At 34.1% G+C, this 23553-nt stretch overlaps 2 protein-coding genes across 4 annotated transcripts in view; both read right to left on the reverse strand.

The window, feature by feature from the left end:
- LOC125859798 (phenylalanine ammonia-lyase) overlaps nt 1-6892 on the reverse strand; it is a 7440-nt gene extending 548 nt beyond the window's left edge. The window contains exons 1-2 of one of the 3 annotated variants that reach the window (XM_049539622.1): nt 6361-6892; nt 4200-5783 (exon numbers count right to left, since the gene is read on the reverse strand). In XM_049539622.1, coding sequence (XP_049395579.1) covers nt 4200-5783; nt 6361-6785 — 2009 coding nt within the window. In that variant the 5' untranslated portion in view covers nt 6786-6892. Of the gene's footprint in view, nt 1-3853; nt 5784-6360 lie in introns of those variants that run through there. The other 2 variants (XM_049539621.1, XM_049539620.1) reach the window with 2 other exon arrangements.
- A 3786-nt stretch (nt 6893-10678) lies between these two features.
- Nucleotides 10679-22914, reverse strand: LOC125859119 (uncharacterized). Its single transcript, XM_049538841.1, has 10 exons — nt 22365-22914; nt 19705-20379; nt 18753-18826; nt 17923-17953; nt 17545-17675; nt 17378-17438; nt 17183-17318; nt 17053-17097; nt 13696-14192; nt 10679-11512 (listed from the first exon to the last, which is right to left on the reverse strand). The coding sequence occupies exons 1-10, from the start codon at nt 22866-22868 to the stop codon at nt 10859-10861; spliced, it is 2808 nt and encodes a 935-aa protein (XP_049394798.1). The 5' UTR covers nt 22869-22914; the 3' UTR covers nt 10679-10858.
- Nucleotides 22915-23553: the final 639 nt, after the last annotated feature.

A 23553-nucleotide genomic window follows, 5' to 3' on the forward strand; every position in this document is an offset into this window, starting at 1 on the left:
AAAGCTTTGATGAATAATAAGTGGATGCTGCACTTGGGAAAAAACAAAGGAATCGAAAATCGACTGTAAATCAACAAAATGAGGTAATGTAATATAAGGCAAAAAGAAAGATGAAAAATCAAAGGAAATTGAGAATTGAAACCATTGTTATTCTGTGGTGAGGAGAAGAGGCTTTCGTCGTTGAGATCAGGTGAAGAAACCTCAACCTCTACCATATGATTATAGCAAAGTCCGAACGGAGTATGCTAGGGTTCCGGAAGCTATGAACGGTGACGGAAGTTCGTCGGCCTTCAGGCGTATATTTTTGTGTTGCACCTTTAGGTTCTTTGCTTAATTTCCATCTTAAGTTTACAAATACCAATCAATTAAATTAAACTTCTGACAATTTAATTCATTGACCAATTTAATCTTATACTTATACTATGTGATTGATACAAAATTTACTTGTAAGATTTTCATATGAAAACTCATAAGCGCGATAATGGAATATCATCAATTCCAAGGCCGAGACAAGGATTCTAGTCTCACCCTCTGATAAGTCAAGATAATAAACAAATTGAATTAAGCATAAGAATTATATCCAGATTAAGAATATAAGTGCATTTGATGATTTAGAGAAGCTTCTCTAAAAATATTTTGAACATAAATAATTATCTCTACTTGATTCTTTCGATACATCCAAAATATATTAGCATAAGAAGTCAGAATTATATCATTCTCATAATCAAGATAAATCATATCATATATCATATATTTATATAAAAGAGAACCGTAGGTCCGCCTACGTGGCGCCATCACAAGCTAGAATTTCCTTTAAAATTTATTTCTTTCCAAAACTAGCCTTCCCCTTTCATGAAAAGTTGTGATTTTTACAAAGAGTTGTGTTTTTTGCGAAAAGTTGTGACTTTTATGAAAATTGTGGCTTTTTTGATAGGTTCTGACCTTTCCGAAGGGTTGTAACTTTTCCAAAGAGTTGTGACCTTTCCGATAAGGCACAATAAGCATTTGTTCACACTACCCTCTGTTGTATATAAATAGAGGGATTTCCTGCCAAAATTTCAGCAAGGATGAAAAAAAATTGATCTTCTCTTTTGTCCCTTTCTACAGGTTTCTTCATATAAACAAAGAAAATTGATTTTAGTTGCAATGCGACATTACTATTCTTGCACCTCTCAATCCAAAATTCATAACGCTGCTGAAATAGTTGAATTCATTACATTTGGTTCTTTAATAAACAAAACATTTCTTTCTGTCACTATTATTTGTAGATTGTTTTCGTTATTGAGGAGTCGAATTCAAATACATTATTCAAGCTTCTTATGAAGTGTGTTTCATTCTTCAAAGTTTTCTTCCTCCTATTTCATAAAGCTTAATCTTTTACGGTAAGTCATAGTGATTCATGTATATTGCAATTTCTTTTTGCTATTTTGGTGACTTTTTTTTAACTCTGTTAAAATTTCTTGTGAGGTTGATTGAAAATTTATATTCGCTTTTGTCCATTTCTACAGGTTTCTTTATATACTTTTTGGGAAAATTACTTGTGGGTTGTGCTATATTTGATAGCACACAACAACAAATATGTGATACTAATACGGAACCAATGATGAAATTTGTTAAGAACCAAACATATCGCTCTCTTGACTGCCATAGTTAGTATATTATTTTGATTGTTTTTTCTTATTTACAAACATTTTGTATGCCATTGCACTCTTCCTAGAATATTTGTATAGAGACAATTAATCCACTACTTTTATCGCAAGTTAACTAATTTGCCATATTTCTTCGTCTCTTCTTTTTGGGCATAATAAGAGATCAAGTTTTCTTGAAACTAACAAATGCCCAAACTACACTAAAACAAAAATAATTTTTATCGTCAATAAATATGCACATTAACGAAGAGTGCTAGAACCTTTACCGACATTAATTAATTGTCATTTGATTCAATGTTGCTATAGACTTTAGGGACATTTATAGAGAGTATCAATTTTCTCTGAAAATTCATATTTAGCGACAATTAAGCTATTAATTACCGTTAATTAAAGATCATTTTTGCTGTAGTGATAACTCTTTCTTTTGATTAAGTTTTTTGTTTTTTTTTTTTACAATGAAGTAATAACTCTTTCTTTTAGCTTCTTTCAATTTAATTTGTGAACTGTAAATTTGAATACGGCTTGACAAACTATCTTTTGAAATATATGTTGAGCAACATACCTTTTTCTTCTTGATTGCTAGGAAAGTAAGGTCGTTTTTATTATTATTTGTGGATATTTGTAAGTTCAAGTGCTCACAAAATTATGTTGTAAGATTTTAATATGTTATGTGTCAAAATTTTGGATTAGAATATTCAGTTGTTAATAGTTCCATTCAGATGTCACCTACTGCGTGGTTGATAATTTCATTAGTTCTTTGTAATTGCATATTATAACCATAACAATAACTATGATTCAATTCCAAATAAGTTGGGGCCGGTGATATGAAACCTAAGCAATAGCAGTGACTATTCTAAGATAATGGGAAAAACATCTATGATACTAACAATTTTAGTGTCATTTTTAACGTATACATGATACGACATACAATAATAAAAAAGATAATGATGGAGGTTCATAAGAAAGGAGCCGAAGGTTCTCCATTTGAATTTAGTTAATTATGTTCTTGAAAATATAGTGTATGTATCGAAAATACGAATATTACCGAATGATCATATGTAAGCTTAATAAAATAGTTCAATCCCGTGCGAAGCACGAGTAATTTACCTAGTTATATTTAAGCTTGTATTACAATCATACTTTGTCTAATTTCCATCTTAGATTGTGAACATTAACTTTATACGTATGTATCCATATTTAATCTTTCATGTATAAATTATACTCTATACACTAAATCATCTACCGTAGACACATAGACAAATATATGATCTAGTCAAATATTTTATTGAAATTGAATAAACAATTGTTCTATTAAGAAAAAGAAGCATGCTAAAGCCACTGAGCAGTAGCTTACTGTTCAGAGAATATGGTGCTTATAAACATTCTTGTTTTTTCCTCTCTCCAACCTAATGACAAATGTTGAACCCTCTTTGACTTCTTTGTGTGTTTACGTTTCATAGTAGAAGCGCTCCACTGCATTTTTTTCATCTCTGACAATCTCTAGGAGCAAAACACCAAAGCTGTAGACATCAGATTTCTCAGAGAATAGTCCTCCCATCGCGTATTCAGGTGACATATAACAACTGCAACATATATATAAGTCAGTATTTGAGTAACTTTTTTACGGTCTGAATGCAGAAATAGAGGAAATTTTTACTATGTTCCGACAATTCTCCCTCTTGAGTCACTTGAAAGGTTCTGGCTAAGCTGAAATCTGAGATTTTCGGATCTTAAATTACTAGATAAAATATCATCATCTAAGAGAACAATACTACTACTTTTGACAGCTATCACTTGTTGATATCCATCGATGTTGTATCAAAAACACCATTATATTTTTCTGTAAATAAGTTGCAATCCGTTGTTACATACCTTGTTAACAGGGACGAATCCCCCTGCTCCAATCTTAGTTATCAGTGATAATTGCCAATTTAGCAAAATCAATAAGAGGTACAACTACTTCTGATCAAGTTTGTGACAATGCTTGCTCATTCCACAAGTTGTCTGTCGATGTATCACCTGAATTATGAGACCCACCAGACGGCACGGGGTCTTCTATTCTATTTCTTCTACTTCCTGAAAAATTGTAAAGTTACATTCACATATATTTATTACACATTCATATAAATATATCCAAATATATATTTGAACAAGTCCTGAAATCTCATGTGGAGAAACTAGGAATGTTATGAAGTACTAAGAAATATGAAGATATGATCTGTGATGTTATAGAAATTGATTGAACATAGAATTTGGAAATCTTCCAACAGCTTCTTTGAGCCAATATTACATACAGTCAAAAAGAAAAATAAAATTGAAAAAATTATTATGATTCTAGTAATTCACTAGAAGGTAAAAAAAGAATTTGAAAAAAAAAAACAGATTTAGCAGATTGGAAGAGGAGCACCATTCCAGCTCTTGAGACACTCCAACAATGGATCAATAATCTGTCCATTACACATTGCTGTAAACACCTTGTCAATCTCCTCACCGGGCGATCGAACTTTTTCACCTGTCAACAATTCTGTTCCAAGTTCTTGTCTCACCAACCTGTACAATGGATATGATCTGCATTCTGTGATCCTGTTAGGAATTGAAGGGTTGCCACTTTCAACAACAGCTCTTACACTCTCAACTTCTTTAGGCAACACAGCGATTAACTCGTCCTCGAAAGCTCCAATCTTTTGGAAGATTGAGCTATTGACACACTTCTCACTTTCACCATTCTTCATTGCTTGATCAACAAGAACTTGTCTCAGCTTCTGCATCAAAGGGTAGTTGGAGCTGCAGGGGTCATCTGCATAGGCAAACAAGTATTCCCTGTCCACGACTCGTAGCAATTCCTTTTCGCAGAATCTTGCTGGATGAAGTTCACCGTTAGCACCCATTGTCAAAGTTCTCTTAGCTACTTGGCTAACTGTGTTCTTGACAGCACTCTTCAAGTTCTCCTCCAAATGCCGTAAGTCTATAGCTTGGCAAATCGCCACGAGATAGGTTGATGACATTAGCTTCAAGATATCAACAGCCTCAGCTGTTTTCCTGGCTGAGATTAAGCCCAAGGAATTCACATCTTGGTTGTGTTGCTCAGCACTTTGGACATGGTTAGTCACTGGATTTGCCAAGAATTGAAGTTCCGAGCAGTAAGAAGCCATCGCGATTTCAGCGCCCTTGAAACCATAATCCAAGCTTGGATTCCTTCCTGCTGTCAAATTAGATGGCAACCCATTGTTGTAATAGTCGTTGACAAGCTCTGAGAATTGGGCAAACATCAATTTACCAATTGATCCAAGGGCTAATCGTGTATTATCCATGGAGACACCAATAGGGGTGCCTTGGAAGTTGCCACCATGTAAGGCCTTGTTTCTTGAAACGTCGATCAATGGATTGTCGTTCACTGAGTTAATCTCCCTCTCGATCATCTTAGTTGCAGCACGGATGACTTCAATTTGAGGGCCAAGCCATTGTGGAGATGTTCGGAGAGCATAACGATCTTGCTTTGGTTTTTGAAGAGGATCCATTTCATGGAGCTTCTGAGCTGCCTTCACATAAGAGCTTCCATCCAAAATGTGTTCCATAATAGCAGCAGCTTCAATCTGACCAGGGTGATGCTTCAACTTGTGTGTCAAATAGTCAGTGAATTCGGGCTTTCCGTTCATCACTTCAGCAAAAATCGCTGATAAAACTTCAGACATAACAGCAAGAATGTTGGACTCAAACAGGACTATTGATGCCATAGCAGAACCAACTGCTGTGCCATTCACAAGTGCAAGTCCTTCCTTAGGCTGCAACTCGAAAAATCCACCAGTAACACCAGCCACACGGAAAGCTTCCTCAGCATTAAGTTTCTCACCGTTGGGTCCAACAGCCTTGGAGTTAGGCCTGCCAGTGAGCAAACCAGCAATGTAGGACAAAGGTACAAGATCACCCGAGGCAGTGATCGTACCACGGAGGGGCAAACACGGGGTGATGTTGCTGTTGATCAACTTAGTAATTGCTTCCAAGATTTCAAATCTAATGCCAGAGTAGCCTTGAAGCAAAGTGTTGATCCTAACAAGCATAGCTGCCCTTGTTGCTGAATGTGGCAATGTGTGAGATGTTTCTGTTCCATTGCCAAAAACTCCAGCATTCAAGAACCTGCAAAAATATCATATTCATCAAGATCACATTTTTAACTGAATTCATCCGAAACATCTACGCGTAATATCACTCCATACATACTAAGTAAAATTTTATTTGGCTCAAATATGGCATCAAAACCTTTTTTAGTTAACAAATAATGGTATGGATGAGGCTTTTCTTAAACGGAAATAGCATAAATGAGTTAAAACTTTAAACGGATGACATAGATGAGCCTTTTTCTCAAAGTTCGATGGCATATCCCAATAATAAATAACGAACTCGTTTACTGAAAATCTTGCAGCTGTCATTGGAGTACCAACTATATATTGTTTTTAAGTTTAGATAATACAATTAATCAAATGTGTTACTTAGCTAAATTTATAATCAACAATGGTTCAGAATGCTATAGCTAGAAAACAAGAAACATAAAAATGTGTGTCATCATTAAAAAAAAAAGAAACTTTTTTAATGGAGCATATGATGTCTATGGCCCGAGATGGAGCACTCAAGGTAGTCGATAAGCTATATATAACAAAAAATATAAAATTATTTATGTTGTCAGTGTATATAACGAAAAAAGTAGTTTGTTTACCTAATAAGTTCTTTTTGAAGAGCACCACCATTTTTTGTTCTTCTATGAGATGTTGCACCAAATCCAGTAGTAACACCATAACTATCTGTACCTTTACTCATACTATCCATCACCCAATCACTACTAGCTTTCACACCAGCCCTTGCACTTTCAGAAAGTTCTACTTTGACCCCACCATTAATTTTTTTATCAACATTTGCAATGGATGCAACTTGTGCAACAGTCAAAGTTTCACCCCCAAGTTTCACAATTGGCTTTCTAAATTCATCCACCATCTTTTTCACTTCATCCAAATGACTCCCTCTTAAAGAATCAGCAGCCATTTCCCAATTCAATGGATCATAATTTGATTTCTTGCACAAATCCATAGCCACTTCTTCTACTTCTCCATTAATATGTCCATTTTGTGCAATTGATGGTGCCATTGTATCAAGAAAATGATTAGATTTGTAATGAAGAAATTTTAGTGAAGATAAAATGGTTGGAGTTTAGTTGTATGTATATAAAAAAAAATGTTGTGAAATTATAGAACTTTTTTGTTTTGGTTGTGGTAGATGAGATATCATGTGGTGAGTATAAATAGAGAGGAACAAATGATGGTTGGTAAACAAAATATGTGAGAGGGGGCTGCTAGGAAAAAGCTAAAATGGTGGTTGTTGAAGTTTAACGGTACGTACTACCTCCGTTCATTTTCACCTGTCATTAGTTAGTGACATAGGTATTAGTTAATGTTTAGTATTATATCCTCAAGAATGATTTGGAGAATAATATTAAATGTTAATAGTAAAACATGAAAAAAAAAATTATATTTTCTTGATTTGTTAAAAGTGACAAATAAAAATGAAAATATATTTTAGGAATAATTGATCAGTAAAAGTGAATGGAGGGAGGATAATGTATAACAATTTTATTATAAGTGATGAACGAATATATTTTTATAAAACTTTTGAATTTATCTGAAATAAGATTTTGTTTATATTGGTCAATATTAATTGGTCAAAACATGGTGTGAGTCAAACTTAACAACTAAATATATAGTACCAACCAAGTGATTTCCATCTTCTTGTTTTTGTTTTTTTGTTTTGTTTTTAAAAAAATTATTTTTTTAATTTGACTTTTTAAATAGGGTATTAGGAAGGTTGATAGAAATGATGGCTTTGAATAGGAAAGACACTGGAAGAAAATAAAGTGAGAAAATAGAAGAAAGTTTCTTTGTGAACCAAGTGGGTGCACTTTTGTTAGGTTTTGTTCCATATATATCCATTAATTAATTTAAAATATGTTTCAAATTGCATTCATACTAGAGTGTTCACCTAATAGTGAGTATCCACTTTATTAGATTGGTCAAGTATTATTTTTATAATTAATTAATTTACTAATTCGGCTCATTTAAATTTATGTTAGGTAAGATTAAGTTTGAAGAGGAAGTACTCTATCTTTAAGATTTGAATATGGAAATTTCGCCAATTGTCTTTCGATAAACTTTGAGTTTAATTTTATTTTATCTTTTAAAAAAAGTTTTATTTATTTTTATATTTGACTCTTATGAAGGTCCAAGTTGAAGCAATAAATATGTTATCATAAAAAGGTTAAATATAACGAAACAAAATTCCAGTCCTATAACGTTTGATTTTATTTTTAAAGTATTTTGATACGTGAAGTATTAATGTGACAGTTTAATATTAATAAAAATGCATTATATATCACATTATGTATCATGTTATGTCAATTGGAGTGCATTGCATTTGTGCCTCTTTACTTTCATCAGTTGTGGTAGAATCCCAATGCACTACATGTAGTAATGTACCTACAAGCTCTACTGATAGTAGATTTTAGTAGTCACCTGATTTGTATGGATGCATAGTATTTATAAATAAATCTTTTTTTAACCAAAAAAAAAAAAGTCCCACATTCCCAAGAGTCATGTGAAGATCAAGGTATCAAAGCCAGACTCATCAATCACCATCGTTGTATTTTTCAATGTAATCCATTCTATAGTTGAGTCCTGAGGGTGCCGTGGGAGTGTTAAGTATCACATTGAGGGGATAGGTTGTACTCTCCTTATATGATAGCATTGAGCAATTCTCCTCTCATAAGCTAGTTTTTGGGCTTGAGTTATATATAAAGATATGACACATGTGCCTCATTGAATCCAAAAATTAGTTCATGCGGGGAGGATTATCCAAGTCCATATAAGAAGATCACCAGTTCATCACCCAACCAGTGTGGATCTCTAACCACTAAACTAGATTACAACTAAAAGCATCATTGGTATTAAAAAGCAAATGTGTCACAACTTTATGTCATGGCTAGGGTCTTGAGTCACTATATGTTCAAGGGTTTTGACACATTCACTAAGATTTCAAAGCATTAATCAATAAGAGGAATTTAATTAAATTACCCTTATCTTCTTAAATGAGTAATTAAGAAGTAACTATAAAGTAGTAAGGGTAATTGGCACATAAAAACATCATAAAATGAATGATATGCACCAACTTGAGACAGATATTAAATGTAAATATGGTAAATATAGATTTTCTAGATGACTTTTCAAATATGTCTATGGTATTTGATTTGGTATAAGATAGCAGATATCTAGTTGAATAGTTGAGGGCAAACATGCTTGATATGAAAACTCGAGGTCCAGTAAAAGGTCACTCCTCATCCCGATCTTATTAAAGAAGGAAGTAAATAGATTAAGGTTTCCACGTACTTCCGTTATAGAGGGTGCGGGCAGGGGGGACGGCGGGGAGGCCGGACAAGTGGGTTAGTTCGTTTCGTCCTCCTATCTACGCAATTCTCTATCTTCGTTAATGATCATGTTGGGCGAAAGGTAGTTGTAGAGGAGCGGAAAGCCACATAGGAACATCAAATAGTTTATCAATGGTCACATCTGGTGATAATGCTACATTATGATACCAAGAAATCCAAGTCAATCACTATTTCATCCAATTAAGGACTACAGTAATTAAAAATTCATCCCATGGACATTAGTAAACTCTATTTCCCCACAACTTTCTCGTCTAATTTTGGTCAAGCTTTTAGGAGGTGAAATGTTAAAAAAATTAAAATGTTTATTTTTTATTTTAAAAAATGAGGTGTTTATCTAAATTTTTGAGAGAAAATAAGTGTTTTTTCGGAGTAATTCAAGTTATTTTTCAAAAGCTAAAAAGTAGTGTTTGCTCAATTATACTTTTTTGAAAAGCCTTTTTGAGAAAAAAAAATTATACTTAAAAACACTTTTAAAAGCTTGGTCAAATACTAATTGTTGCTTATAGGCGTTTTTAAAATTTAAAAGTCAAATACAAACTGCTTCTTACCAAAACTATTTTTTGGAAAGCACTTCTGAAATAAACACTTTATAAGTTGATATTAAAAGCTTGGTCAAGCAAACTATTAGTATACTCTAGCACAACAATATCAGAAGTGGAAATAGGTTTCTATGCATATCAACTCGATCTTAAAAGGTATTCAACACGTTCATAAGACTAAACACGCTAATGTTTTGGTGTTCGATAATGCTGAACGTGCATGGTGGGATGCACAAGTTGAAGTTGGCTAACTTTTGGATTGTCATTGAGAGTTGATGAAGGAATAACATATATATATGACTGGAACTACGTTGACACCCTAGAATCTCTAACATGTATTGGTTTTCATTCCAAGGCTGGTTGCTAGGGTGCACCGTGGCAGAGATAATGATTGGGAGTCGAGTTATGATTTAGAGATTTGCAATGGTAGATTATGAATGAATACCCATGCAATGAATTAATATTACTGACTGCAATTAATACTCTTTTATGAATGGACCAAACATATCGAAGTAGATTATTCGAGATGAGGTACTCGACAAAAAGTATATCTCATAGTTATGTTCTCACTCATGGGTCGATATAATCTTTATAAAGGCAGATCACAAATTCGGCATGCACCTACTTTTCTTTCTGATTTAGCACAACTAAAAATGAGTAACCATTCTTTTGGTCTAGAAACTATTCTTATTAAAAATTTATCCCAAGGACAAATATATTATTTAAAAATAAGCATTTTTGTTTAGTAAAGAATAGCTTTTACTCAAAAGTACGCTTTTGAAAAGCACGGTTGGGAAAAATACATTTAAAAGCTTGGTTAAACACTAATTGTAGCCCATAAGTATTTTTAAAAATTATTGGTCAAACATAAACTGGTTCTAACCAAAAATACTTTTTTTGAAAAGCGCTTTCAAAATAAGCGAATTTTAGAAACTTGACAAAACATGCAATTAGTATACTACCCTAGCATAACAGTATCAAACATAATATGAAAAATCCTTTCAAAATAAGGAACAAAGTAAATTCAACAGCACAAATTCAAATCCCCAAATATAGCAAGCACAAATCCAATGACTATTGTCTATTGACATAAAATTTCCAAAGAAGTTACCAAGGCAATGCTACATGAACAGGCCAAAATTACATCATGAAGATATGGTACATCAACATGTGCAACCATTGCAGACTCATTCCTTCTCTTCTATGAGAACATCCAACTTCAGCCGAGCACTGGAATTAACGACATCTTTTGGAACCAGAAGGAATTTCTTCAAAGGACTGTCTTCTGACCAGTTTGGCACACTCTCTGCAACGGATTCTAGTTTAAAAGAGCTTTCTCCATCTGTTACTACAAGCTCGTACGAGAACCTTCTCTTCTGCCTAGCTGGTCCAACACAGATAATGTTGATAGCACTTCCACCACGGTCACTAGCATGGTTGATGATAAAAAGTATACCTTCTGTCCTCATTTGAAGAATTTTGTACCTTTGATCTTTTTCTATATAAATTGGATGGACAGCATTGAAAAAAATGTGCTCTGCTGAAGAAGCATGTTTGTCGCTAAAATGCGCATATACCTTTGCTGAAGTACCTATAAAGTCACAGCCATGGGAAGGACACAAACAAGGCACATAGATGCATGCATTTTCATGCTCAGTGTTCTTACTATAACTCAGAATCTCCTTGCAACCATACCTATTGTTCACGCATGAAACTTTCAGAGATTCTAGAACATTCTCCATAGCTCGACAACGGTTATATCCAATTGGCAAACAGCATGATGGACACTTATTAGCAATCTTGATGCAGCAAGAGGCACATGCTATATGCCCATTCTCACACTATATTTTTGTCCACAAAGAAAAAAGAATGTCAGAAAATATGTTCATTGTAAGCAGTTAGAACGTTTGCAGATCACAGCTTACTCTACTCTGCCTGCTTATAAATTTCAAGGTTTCTCAAAGTATTCAGCTTAAGAAGTAGGGAAAAAGAAAAAGGTGTTGCATGGAAAGCGTAAACAAATTGCACTTAAAATTCACTATTTAGCTCTTTGTATTAGCATGTGCCATAAACCTAGAGTCATGGCTTTAATTTCTTGCTTGGTCCAAAAGACTCGTACATCCACTTTCACTTCACTACTTAGCCTTTCATATTAGCATTTGTCATTTCCCTAGAGTCATGGTCTTCAAGTTTCTTGCTTCGTTCAAAACACTCAATAATTTCATTTAAACATGCTCATGCATTAAAATGTCATATTTTGTTGCAATACAATAACAACAAATTGATTACCAATAGCTATATTCTACCTTAGAGTAAAACCATAGTAGCTATTCTGCAACTCTTAGATGAAAAAGGACAGAAATTAACCACCCTGGCAAGGAGAAGGGCATAGAACTTAGGATCTGAACCTCAGTTGTGTATGCTTTTAAATGCAGTAACAAGATTAAATCTGAAGTTACTGTGAGCTAAAACCAAGAGTTCTAAAAAGAGGCCTAGGTACATAACTTCTATCACGATAGATCTCCAACAAAGGAATAGTATACAGTTAACAACTTCTATCACGATAGATCTCTAACAAAAGAATAGTATACAGTTAATAACTTCTATCACGATTGATCTCCAAAAAAGGAATAGTATACGGTTAATAACTTCTATCAGATAGATCTCCAAAAAGGATCAGTAAACAGTTAATAACTTCTATCACTGCTGATACCCTAATCTTTTGTGGGGCAGAGACTCTTCCAAGTTCTATATCTCAATCTAACTCTCAAGTTGTTTGAAGCTGGATTACATATTAACATCATGAAGAACCAGATCTACCCTATCAATGAAGTCTATTTTGAATACCCTGGCACGGAATTCTGGGGTATGGCACATGCTCTTTCCACTCTACTTATTTTGGTCTCCCTTTGGATGCAAAATACAAAGCACCTGAGATACGGAATGGAGTAGTGGAAAAGGTGGAGAAAATGCTGGCAAACTGGAACATGCAATATCTATTTATGGGAGGAAGGATAACCCCATCAATAGTGTACTGGACAGAATACCTACCTACATCATGTCCCTCATCCCAATGCCATATGAGGTGAAAGAGCAACTAGTTGGTCTGAGAAGGGCATTCCTATGGGAAGGAAACCGTGAAGAGCATAAATTCCACCTTGTGAAGTGGGATAAAGTCATATTGCCAAAGGAACAGGGAGGTTTGGGTATTAGGGATCTTAGGAAACACAACAATAACATTAAGGGAAGAAACTATGTCACCAGATAATTTGCAAGAAAAAAGCCTAATTACAAAGTAACTTAAGCCCAGATTATATCGGGATGCAAAAAGAAAAAACCCATTTACAATGATACCCATTTGTAATCTCTAGTCAGAATGGGATTAACTTGATTGAACCTGGTAGCCATCTCCCCACTTTAAGGGTCTTATTATTCTCCATCATAACCCAGTGCTTCCTCTAACTTGAATAGTACGCCATTAAGACTATGACTTCAGCAGTAAAACAAAGACCTACACTAGCCAGTTATTCTCCAATTTGAATGAAATGTTATAACTTCAAAATTCAAACCACATGAGATGGGATAAACACCTAAAGCAGTCATTCCTCTGTCAGCAATTCTCCCAACTAAACTCTTTAACAGATCCACATTTCCTATGCTCTTTCAATGCAATACTGAATGCTAAGTAATCATATTTCTATTATCTGACATGTCTGCTCTACTTCTGTATTTTATTTTTTAAAACTGCCTCCACCAGGTAGGGCTAAAGTCTGCGTAAACTCTATCCTCCCAAACCCCACCTGTTGGATTAACAAAAACGGTAACTTTTACACCTCCTTAAGAGCAATAAACTATATGGGTCAGATTATGAATGTCAATACAAATTCCTTTCTATTCAAGACCATGTCATTCAAAAACCTTTAAGGCAAATCAAGAAATTCTCCGAACACAATTAATTCCAACATATATACACAGGTAAATTCTTAAATTCCTAATAGCAATGAAAAGGGTAAAAAGAAGAAACCTGAAAGACAGGAACACAGAGATGTTCAAAGCAGATTGGGCAATCCAACACATCCGGATCCAATAACGTCACAGAAATTGACCCGTTTACTCTTGAACCCTCCAAATTCTGATCTGGGTCCTCTCCAGAAATAGACCTGTTCTCTCTTGAAACCTCGGATTCACGAACTAGCACCCTCCGATCACCGCTCATTCGGAAATTTCCCTCAGATTCCGATTCCGATCCCCAATCCTCCTCCTCCTCTGCCTCCTCCTCTACTTCTTCCTCAACAACCCTTTCCCCTTCCCTTTCCCTTTCTCTTTCTTCTTCTTCTTCTTGTTGACGGATAACGATGCTACAAGAGAAAGTTCCGGCGGTAGTCCTCCGTCTCTTGGGTACAGGTCTGCTTGTAGGGTTACTGGGTCCTTCATCATTATCATCTTCTTCTCTTCCAACTGAAAATCTCGCCATTTCTTCATCTTCTTCTTCTTCTTCTTCGCTACTAGATGAATGGTTCACTGTTATCATGGTCAAAATTCAGTTTTTGTAAATATTATTTCAATATCTTATTATATTATTATTATTATCATATATTTATACTATTTCTTTGAAACTACCTATGGAAAAATATTTATGTTTTTGCAAAATTTGGTAACAAAATCGAATTTGGTCAAATACTATGAGATATGAATTTAAATGTTTTCTTGAAAAAGTGTTTGACTATGAGGTATAATAGTTTTATTTAATTTATAAACAAGTTGTATAGATTTTATTTTTTTGAGTTAAGAAAATGAGTAATCAGATTACCAAGAAATTTATTTAATGATTAGCTTTATTTGAATATGTATTTTTTATGTCACATTAGTACATTGAACTTGGACGGTGTTTGATTATGAGTGTGTTTGAATTGACTTGTTTTAAGTGTTTTTAACTAAAAAATTTGTAAGCACTTTTGAAGTGTTTAGGTAAATTAAAAAAGTGTTTATAGATTATTTTTTTGCTTCATGAATTAAGAAAATGAGTAATTAGATTACCAATTATGGTTTACTAAGAAATTTATTTAATGATTAACTTTATGTGAATATATTTTTTTGTCATTAGTACATTGAACTTGGACGGTGTTTGATTAAGAGTCTTTTGGATTGACTTGTTTTAAGTGTTTTCAAGTGAAAATAATTTTTAAGCAGTTTTGAAGTGTTTGGGTAAATTTAAAAAGAGTTGATAGATTTTTACTCTTCATGAATTAAGAAAATGAGTAATTAGATTACCAATTATAATTTATCAAGAATTTATTTAATGACTAACTTAATTTGAATTATGTTTTTTAATGTCATTAGTACATTGAACTTGCAGGGTGTTTGACCTATTTGGCAAAGCGGCTAGAAAATGTTTATTTTTTTCAGCACTTTTAATTTTTTTTAAAAGTATTTTTGAGAGTCAAATTATGAAAAGGACAGTTACCAATGCACTTTTAATATTAAGATTTTTTATATAAAAAAAAAAAAACTAGTTTGAATATCTATTATAAATTAATTTTTTATGTTTATTTGATTAAAAAGTACATATTATAAATTTTCAAAAGATAAATCAAACAAAAATATTAACATGATGATTTAAATATAATTAAAAACATCAAGTCAAATAAATTAAAAAAATATTCCACAAATTAAAATATAAAATAGTAATATATAAAATGTAAAATAAAATAAAATATTGTGTAGATGAAGGATAAAATTCTAAAATGAAACTTGACCAAACTTATGGGATATGCTAACTAATTAAGAAGGGATATATTAGTAAAAATGTATAAATTGTAGAGTACTTTGCCTTGAAAAAAATAATCCTAAACATTAATTCTTATTTAATAATTGATTTATAATTTAAGTAATATGTCATCAAAAATTAATTAATAATATAAAATTATTTACTCCATGAGTAAATACTATTTAATTCCTTTAAATATATAGTAGATAAAAGATAATATGTTAGTTTATGCAACAACAACAATAATGTATTCAGTGAAATCCTGCAAGTGAGGTATGAAGGTAGATTGTATGCATACCTTATCACTATCTCGTGAAGGTAGAGAGGTTTTCGGAGGACCCTCGGCTTGAGTATAACAAATCAAAGTAAGTGAAAAGGGAAATCGACACTGAAAAAAACATAGCAACTAAAACGGAAATAGTAACAATAACAAAATAAAGCAATAATTGAAACACCAAAAATAACAAATGGTGATAGAAAATAAAAAACAAGACACTACAAGAATAAAGCTAACGTTAGGGCGGAACCACCAAACCTAACCCGTCGAGAAGCAAGACAACACTTCACTACCTACTAGCCTTCTACTCTAATTTGTGACCTCCACACCCTCCTATCTAAGGTCATGTCCTCGGTAAGTTGAAGTTTTGTTGTGTCCGTCTAATCACCTCTTCCAAGTACCTTTTCGACCTACCTCTATCTCTCTTTGATCGTACTCACTATATCCAACCTCTCCCACCTCCTCAATGGAGCATCTGTGCATCTAATCTTCACATGCCCAAACATGTTAATTTATGTAAGAGTAAATTTTACCGATAGTCATTCAACTTTGAATTATCACATAAATATCACTGAGAAAAAGGGGAAAATATGTATTATCCTTCGTATCATATTGTATTTTTACAAGTCTTTTCACACATTAAAGGTGTATATTAAATGTAACGCATAATACATAAACATGACCATTAGCTTGGCTTCAGCGGATAACTATGCCCTCCAACTTTGAGTGTGCACAAGTAGACACTTAAACTTGTATAAAATTGAACAAGTAGACACACGTGTCCTACATGACATAATACATGCAGGACGCCACATAGGACACAAAATTGTCATATAGGATGTCATGTAGGACGAATGTGTCTATTTGTTCAATTTTATACAAGTTTAAGTATCTACTTGTGCACATCCAAAGTTAAAGGTCATTGTTGCCAGTTGCCGCCAAGTTACAGGTCATGTTTATGTATTATAAATTTAGTTATATCTTTTGTTACATATATGTGTAAGCTTTCTATTTGTAATTTGATGAACAAGTTAGGATTTTATTATGACTTTCTTTTTTTGGTGCAGTGTATAAATAGATTGATTGGCGACGTGTTTTTAGAGATTTTAGCATCATATTAGAGTCACGCTAAACAACTCCAAAATCACCTAAGAATATCACTGACATGATTAGAGTTAATGACAAAGGAGCAAATGTCATCAATGGATCGGAATTAACCAAAGAAATACATGTAAACATAAGCTTTAAGCACAGGTGTTCATGCTATCACATAAACTTAATGCATATAAGGATCTTAAACATGGTAATCTTATCAAAAGATGTTACAGAGAACATACCTGAAGCAGACGACAATATCACATATAGAGAAGCGGAAGCGTTAACTGAAAATCAATAAAGTTGGACATAAGAAGTCAAAGATATTAAACATTCTTAGAGTTGCCAGTTTCATCATCATATAAAGAAAACATTCGGGGGGGAAGTTTAACCTGCTCAGGTACTTATCCCACACTTTGCAGGCACGAGTAGTGTACTTTACCTTCTCCTCAGGACCCATCAGCTTCCATCTCTGTGGCCTGAAAAGTGATGTGCTCTTACTAACATGCTTGAGTGTAACAAACAGGTGTACACTAAGGCATTTCATACATAGAAATAGATTCTTACAGCTTTCAGGCCTAAAGATTCAGGATGTGTTGTAGCACTATGCCTTTTAATAAAGCCACAGCTGCAAATATTATTCTCAGTGTTAGCAGAACATGGTGGTTCAAAAGCAGTGGAAATTAGATAAACAAGTTACAAAGATAAGGTATTTACTCAAATAAACATGTCACCTGAAGTGCACCCAAGAGCAAGTAGGATGAGGAGTGGCTACTTGCTTTTTCTTCTTTTTTCTACTCCCTTCAGGTTCACTAATACCTTGATCCATCCTCTTTCCCGTTGCAAATTCTCCTTCACTAGGCACCTTAAAATTAAAGAATGGAGAAATTCAGTTACCTATAATACCCATCCACCTTAAAATAAAAGAACACGAAAACATGTATGCTAAAACTCCACAAGGCCAACAATGTTACAAATGAGTCAAATCACGAAGATGACACCAAAGCACATAGAATCCGAAAAAAAAATGAACTATTTTGACTATACAGAAAATGAACATTTTATCACATTTAGAAAATGTGACTGTTATATGCTATGATGCTCCCAACTACAGCATCAGCTGAAAACATGTCTGCAAGCCGGCTGCAGAATTATGCATACACTCCTAAATGTTAGGCTTCTTCGTACTGCTAATTCGTGAAGATTCAGCTACTCCTCAATGTCAGTTTCTTCATATTGCCAATTTCCTAAATAAACAGTGCATTTGTTTTGCGACTGATATGCTATTAAACCATGTAATGGAGTGAAATATGCTGATAGTCCAATACAAAACAGCCAAGCAGAGCTGATACTTGCACTTTGATATATCATGTCCTTACTTTATAGACAAAGTTATCATTTTTACATGGTAGATATCCTCAGTCTCTTTAGAATCCCACTAGTACTTCTACAAGTCAATAACTCCACGAAAGAAAACCTGGACTATCATACATTCAGGCACAAATGACTAAATATACCGTACCCAGATTAGATTGTTCCATTTTCCTACATCATCTTTTAAATGTGATATAAATGTCTTGTGCTCTGTTCACTACAACTTCACCTGTGTGAGCTGGCTCAAATTGCCCGACCCAAGCCCGGATAAAGGAGGATTGCCGACTGTCGATCGAAACAACCTCTCTACCCATAAAGATAGGTGTAAGGTTGCGCACATATTATCCTCTCCAGACCCAGTTGTAGGATTACACTAGGTTCTAAAAGTACCAATTGGTGCAGTAACATTAAGGAACTCTGTTTTTCCTCTTCCAAACAGTTTAGCAGTTACCTACTCCTTCATCCCAATTTGTAGTCTAAAAACATGCCTTAGACATTTGCATGGCTATACATCATTTCATTAAAAGATAAAAGAGAAACTTCAAAGTTTAAGCTATTTTAAACTGACAGAGAACCAAATGATCTTTGATGAACAATAAGTGGATGCTGCTGTTCGGCAAAAACAAAGAAATCGAAAATTGACTGTAAAACAACAAAATATAAGGTAATATAAGGCACAAAGCAAGATGAAAAATCGAAGGAAATTGAGAATTGAAACCATTGTCATTGTGTGGTGACATCAGGTGGAGAAGCCTCAACCTCAACCATGTCGATTATACTAGGATTCCGGCAGCTATGAACGGTGACGGAAGTTGATCGACAACTAGATGGGGCGAACTCGTCGGCCTCCGGGGAATTCAGGCGTTCGATTATCTTCTTTTTTGTGCTGATTAGGGTTGTACCTTTAGGTTGTTTGCTTTAATTTGATTTTTTTCATCGGTTTAAGAGGAAGAGTACAATCGGGCACCGGGTTTAGCCCGTTTCCTTTGTTGTTTTTCTTTTTCTATTTTTTGGTTTTTTTATTTGGTGTTCGAAATTTGTATTATAGTTCGATTAAATTTGGATCACGCATTGTAGGATCCATTCAATGGTGGTGCTTGCACCACAACCTATGTTGGTCATTTCCTTTTGTTGTTACCACCTGCATTACCCAAAAGTACTACTAATTTAGAGAAAAATATAGGCTTCAGAAATACTTACTCACATATTTGGCATTCGAAATCAGTTTAGAGAAAAATATATTTAGAAACACTTTTAAAAGTGCATCTAAAATTTATCTACTTCTCGGTAAGAAGTACATTTTAACAAAGCAATTTTGAAATAAATACTTTTGGGAACAAGCTGATTTAAGAAGCAAGGCTAAACAAACTACTCTAGCATAACAATATTTTGATATTCAACAGCATAAATTCAAATCCCCAAATATAGCAGCACCAATCCAATAACTATTTGACATAAAATTTCTAAAGAAGTTAGCAAGGTATGAACAAGCCAAGACATGATAAAATAAGATTACATCAACATCTGCAACCATTGCAGACGTATTCCTTCTCTTCTATGAAAACATTCAACTTCAGCGGAGCACTGGAATTAACGACATCTCTTGGGACCACGAGGAATTTTTTCAAAGGACTATTTTCTGACCAGTTTGGGATGCACTCTGCAACAGATTCTAGTTTAAAGGAGCTTTCCCCGTCTGTTACTACAAGCTTGTACGAGAACCTTCTCTTCTGCCTAGCTGGTCCAACACAGATAATGTTGAAAGCACTTCCAACACGGTCGCTAGCATGGTTGATGATAAAAAGTATACCTTCTGTCCTCATTTGAAGAATTTTGTAACTTTGATCTTTTTCTATATGAATTGGATGGACAGCATTGAAAAAAATGTGCTCTGCCGAAGAAGCATGTTTGTCGCTAAAATGTGCATATACATTTGTTGAAGTACCTATAAAGTCACAGACATGGAAAGGACAAGAACAAGGCACATAGATGCATGCATTTTCATGGTCAGTTTTCTTACTATAACTCAGGATCTCCTTGCAACCATACATTTTGTTCACACATGAGACCTTCACAGATTCTACAACCTTCTCCATAGCTCGACAACGGTTATATCCAATTGGCCAACAGCATGATGGACACTTATTAGCAATCTTGGTGCAGCAGGAGGCACATGCTATGTGCCCATTCTCACACTATATTTTTGTCCAGAAAGATAAAAGAATGTCAGAAGATATGTTCATAGTAAGCAGTTTGAATGTTTGCAGATGACAGCTTACTCCACTCTGCTTGCTTATAAATTTCAAGGTTTCTCAAAGTACACAGCTAAAGAAGTAGGGAAAAAGAAAATTGTGTTACATGGAAAGCATAAACAAATTGCACTTAAAATTCACTATTTAGCTTTTTGTATAAACCTAGAGTCATGGCTTTAATTTCTTGCTTGGTCCAAAAGGCTCATACATCCACTTTCACTTCACTACTTAGCCTTTCATATTAGCATTTATCACATCTCTAGAGTCCTGCTCTTCATCATTTCTTGCTTAGTTCAAAACACTCAATAATTTCATTAAACATGCTCATGCATTAAATTGTCATATTTTGTTGTAATAACAACAAATTGATTACCAATAGCTATATTCTACCTTAGAGTAAAACCATTATGGCTGTTCTGCAACTCTTAGATGAAAAAAGACAGAAACTAACCACCCTGGCAAGGAGAAGGATGTAGATCTTAGGATCTGAATCTCAGTTGTCTATGCCTTCAAATGCAGTTACAAGATTAAATCTGAAGTTACAGTGAGCTAAAACCAAGAGTTCTAAAAAGAGGCCTAGGTACATAACTGCTATCACAATAGATCTCCAACAAAGGAATAGCGTACAGTTAATAACTTCTATCACAACAGATCTCCAACAGAAGAATAGTATATAGTTAATAACTTCTATCACGATAGATCTCCAAAAAAGGAATAGTATACAGTTAATGACTTCTATCAGATAGATCTCCAACAAAGGAATAGTAAACAGTTAATGACTTCGATCAGATAGATCTCCAACAAAGGAATAGTAACCAGTTAATAACTTCTATCATTGATGATACCCAAATCTTTTGTGGGGCAGAGACTCTCCAAGTTCTACATCTCAATCTAACTCTCATGCTATTTGAAGTTGTCTCTGGACTACATATTAACATGATGAAGAACAAGATCTACCCTATTAATGAAGTCTAAAATTTGAATACCCTGGCACGGAATTCTGGGGTATGACACATGATCTTTCCACTCTACTTATTTGGGTGCAAAATACAAAGCACCTGAGATACGGAATGGAGTGGTGGAAAAGGTGGAGAACATGCAATATCTATTTATGCGAGGTGAAAGAGCAATTAATTGGTCTGAGAGGGGTATTCCTATGGGCAGGGATATCTATTTATGGGAGGTCAAAGTCATATTACCAGAGGAACAGGGAGGTCTGGGTATTAGGGATCTTAGCAAACACAACAATAACCTTTAGGGAAGAAGAGAGCCTAATTACAGAGTAACTTAAGCCCACATTAAATCGGGATACAATGATACCCATTTGTTATCTCTAATCGGAATCTGGTAGCCCTCTACCCACTTTAAGTGTCTTGTTATACTCCACTACCATACCCTACTGATTCCTCTAACTTGAATATTACGACATTAAGACTATGACTTCAGCAGTAAAACAAAGACCTACACTAGCCAGTTATTCTCCAATTTGAATGAAATGTTATAACTTCAAAATTCAAACCACATGAGATGGGATAAACACCTAAAGCAGTCATTCCTCTGTCAGCAATTCTCCCAACTAAACTCTTTAACAGATCCACATTTCCTAAGCTCTTTCAATGCAATACTGAATGCTAAGTAATCATATCTCTATTATCTGACATGCCTCCACCAGGTAGGGCAAAAGTCTGTGTAAACTCTATCCTCCCAAACCCCACCTGTTGGATTAACAAAAAAGGCAACTTTTACACCTCCTTTAGAGCAATAAACTATATGGGTCAGATTATAAATGTCAATATGAATTCCCTTCTATTCAAGATCATTTCATTCAAAAACCTCCAAGGCAAATCAAGAATTCTCCAAACACAATTAATTCCAACAGATAAATTCTTGTACTCCTAATAGCAATGAAAAGGGTAAAAAGAAGAAACCTGAAAGATTGGAACACGGAGATGTTCGAGGCAGATTGGGCAATCCAACACATCCGGATCCGATAACATCACAGAAATTGACCCGTTTCCTCTTGAACCCTCCAAATTCTGGTCTGGGTCCTCCACAGAAATGGACCTGTTCTCTCTTGAAACCTCCGATTCACGAACCGGCACTCTCCGATCACCGCTCGATCGGAAATTTCCCTCAGATTCCGATTCCGATCCCCAATCCTCCTCCTCTGCCTCCTCCTCTGCATCCTCCTCTACTTCTTCCTCAGCAACTCTTTCCCTTTCCCTTTCCCTTTCTCTTTCTTCTTCTTCTTCTTGTTGACGGATAACGGCGCTACAAGAGAAAGTTCCGGCGGTAGTTCTCCGTCTCTTGGGTTCAGGTCTTCTTGTGGGGTTACTGGGTCCTTCATCATTATCATCTTCTTCTCTTCCAACTGAAAATCTCGCCATTTCTTCTTCTTCTTCGCTACTAGATGAATGGTTCACTCTTATCATGGTCAAAATTCAGTTTTTGTAAATATTATTTCAATATTTTATTATATTATTATTATTATTATTATCATCATATATTTATGCTATTTTTTTTAAAGCTACCTATGGAAAAATATTTATTTTTTACAAAATTTGGTAACAAAATCGAATTTGGTCAAACACTGTTAGATTTGAATTTTAAATGTTTTATTGAAAATGTGTTTCCTATTGATTTTATTTTTTTCACGAACTAGTACATTGAACTTGGACGATGTTTGATTATGAGTTTGTTTAAATTACTTAAAGTACTTTTTAAGAAAAAATGAGTTTTAAGTACTTTTAAAGTTTTTGGGTGAATTAAAAAAGTGTATAGATTTTTTTCTTTATGAATTAAGAAAATGAGTAATTAGATTACCAATTATGGTTTATCTAGAAATTTAATTAATGATTTTTTTTACATTATTAGTACATTGAACTTGGATGGTGTTTGATTAAGAGTAATAGAGTATGTTTGAATTGACTTGTAAGTGAACTAATTTTTAAGTACTTTTGAAGTGTTTAGATAAATTAAAAAGTGTTTGTAGATTTTTCTTCTTAATTTTGGTTTATCAAGATATTTATTTAATGATTAACTTTATTTGACTATGTTTTTTTAAGTCATTGGTATGTTGAACTTGCGGGGTGTTTAACCTATAAGTTTATTTATTTT

Source organism: Solanum stenotomum, chromosome 3 (assembly GCF_019186545.1).
Source record: "Solanum stenotomum isolate F172 chromosome 3, ASM1918654v1, whole genome shotgun sequence".
In the NCBI taxonomy this organism is placed as follows: domain Eukaryota; kingdom Viridiplantae; phylum Streptophyta; class Magnoliopsida; order Solanales; family Solanaceae; genus Solanum; species Solanum stenotomum.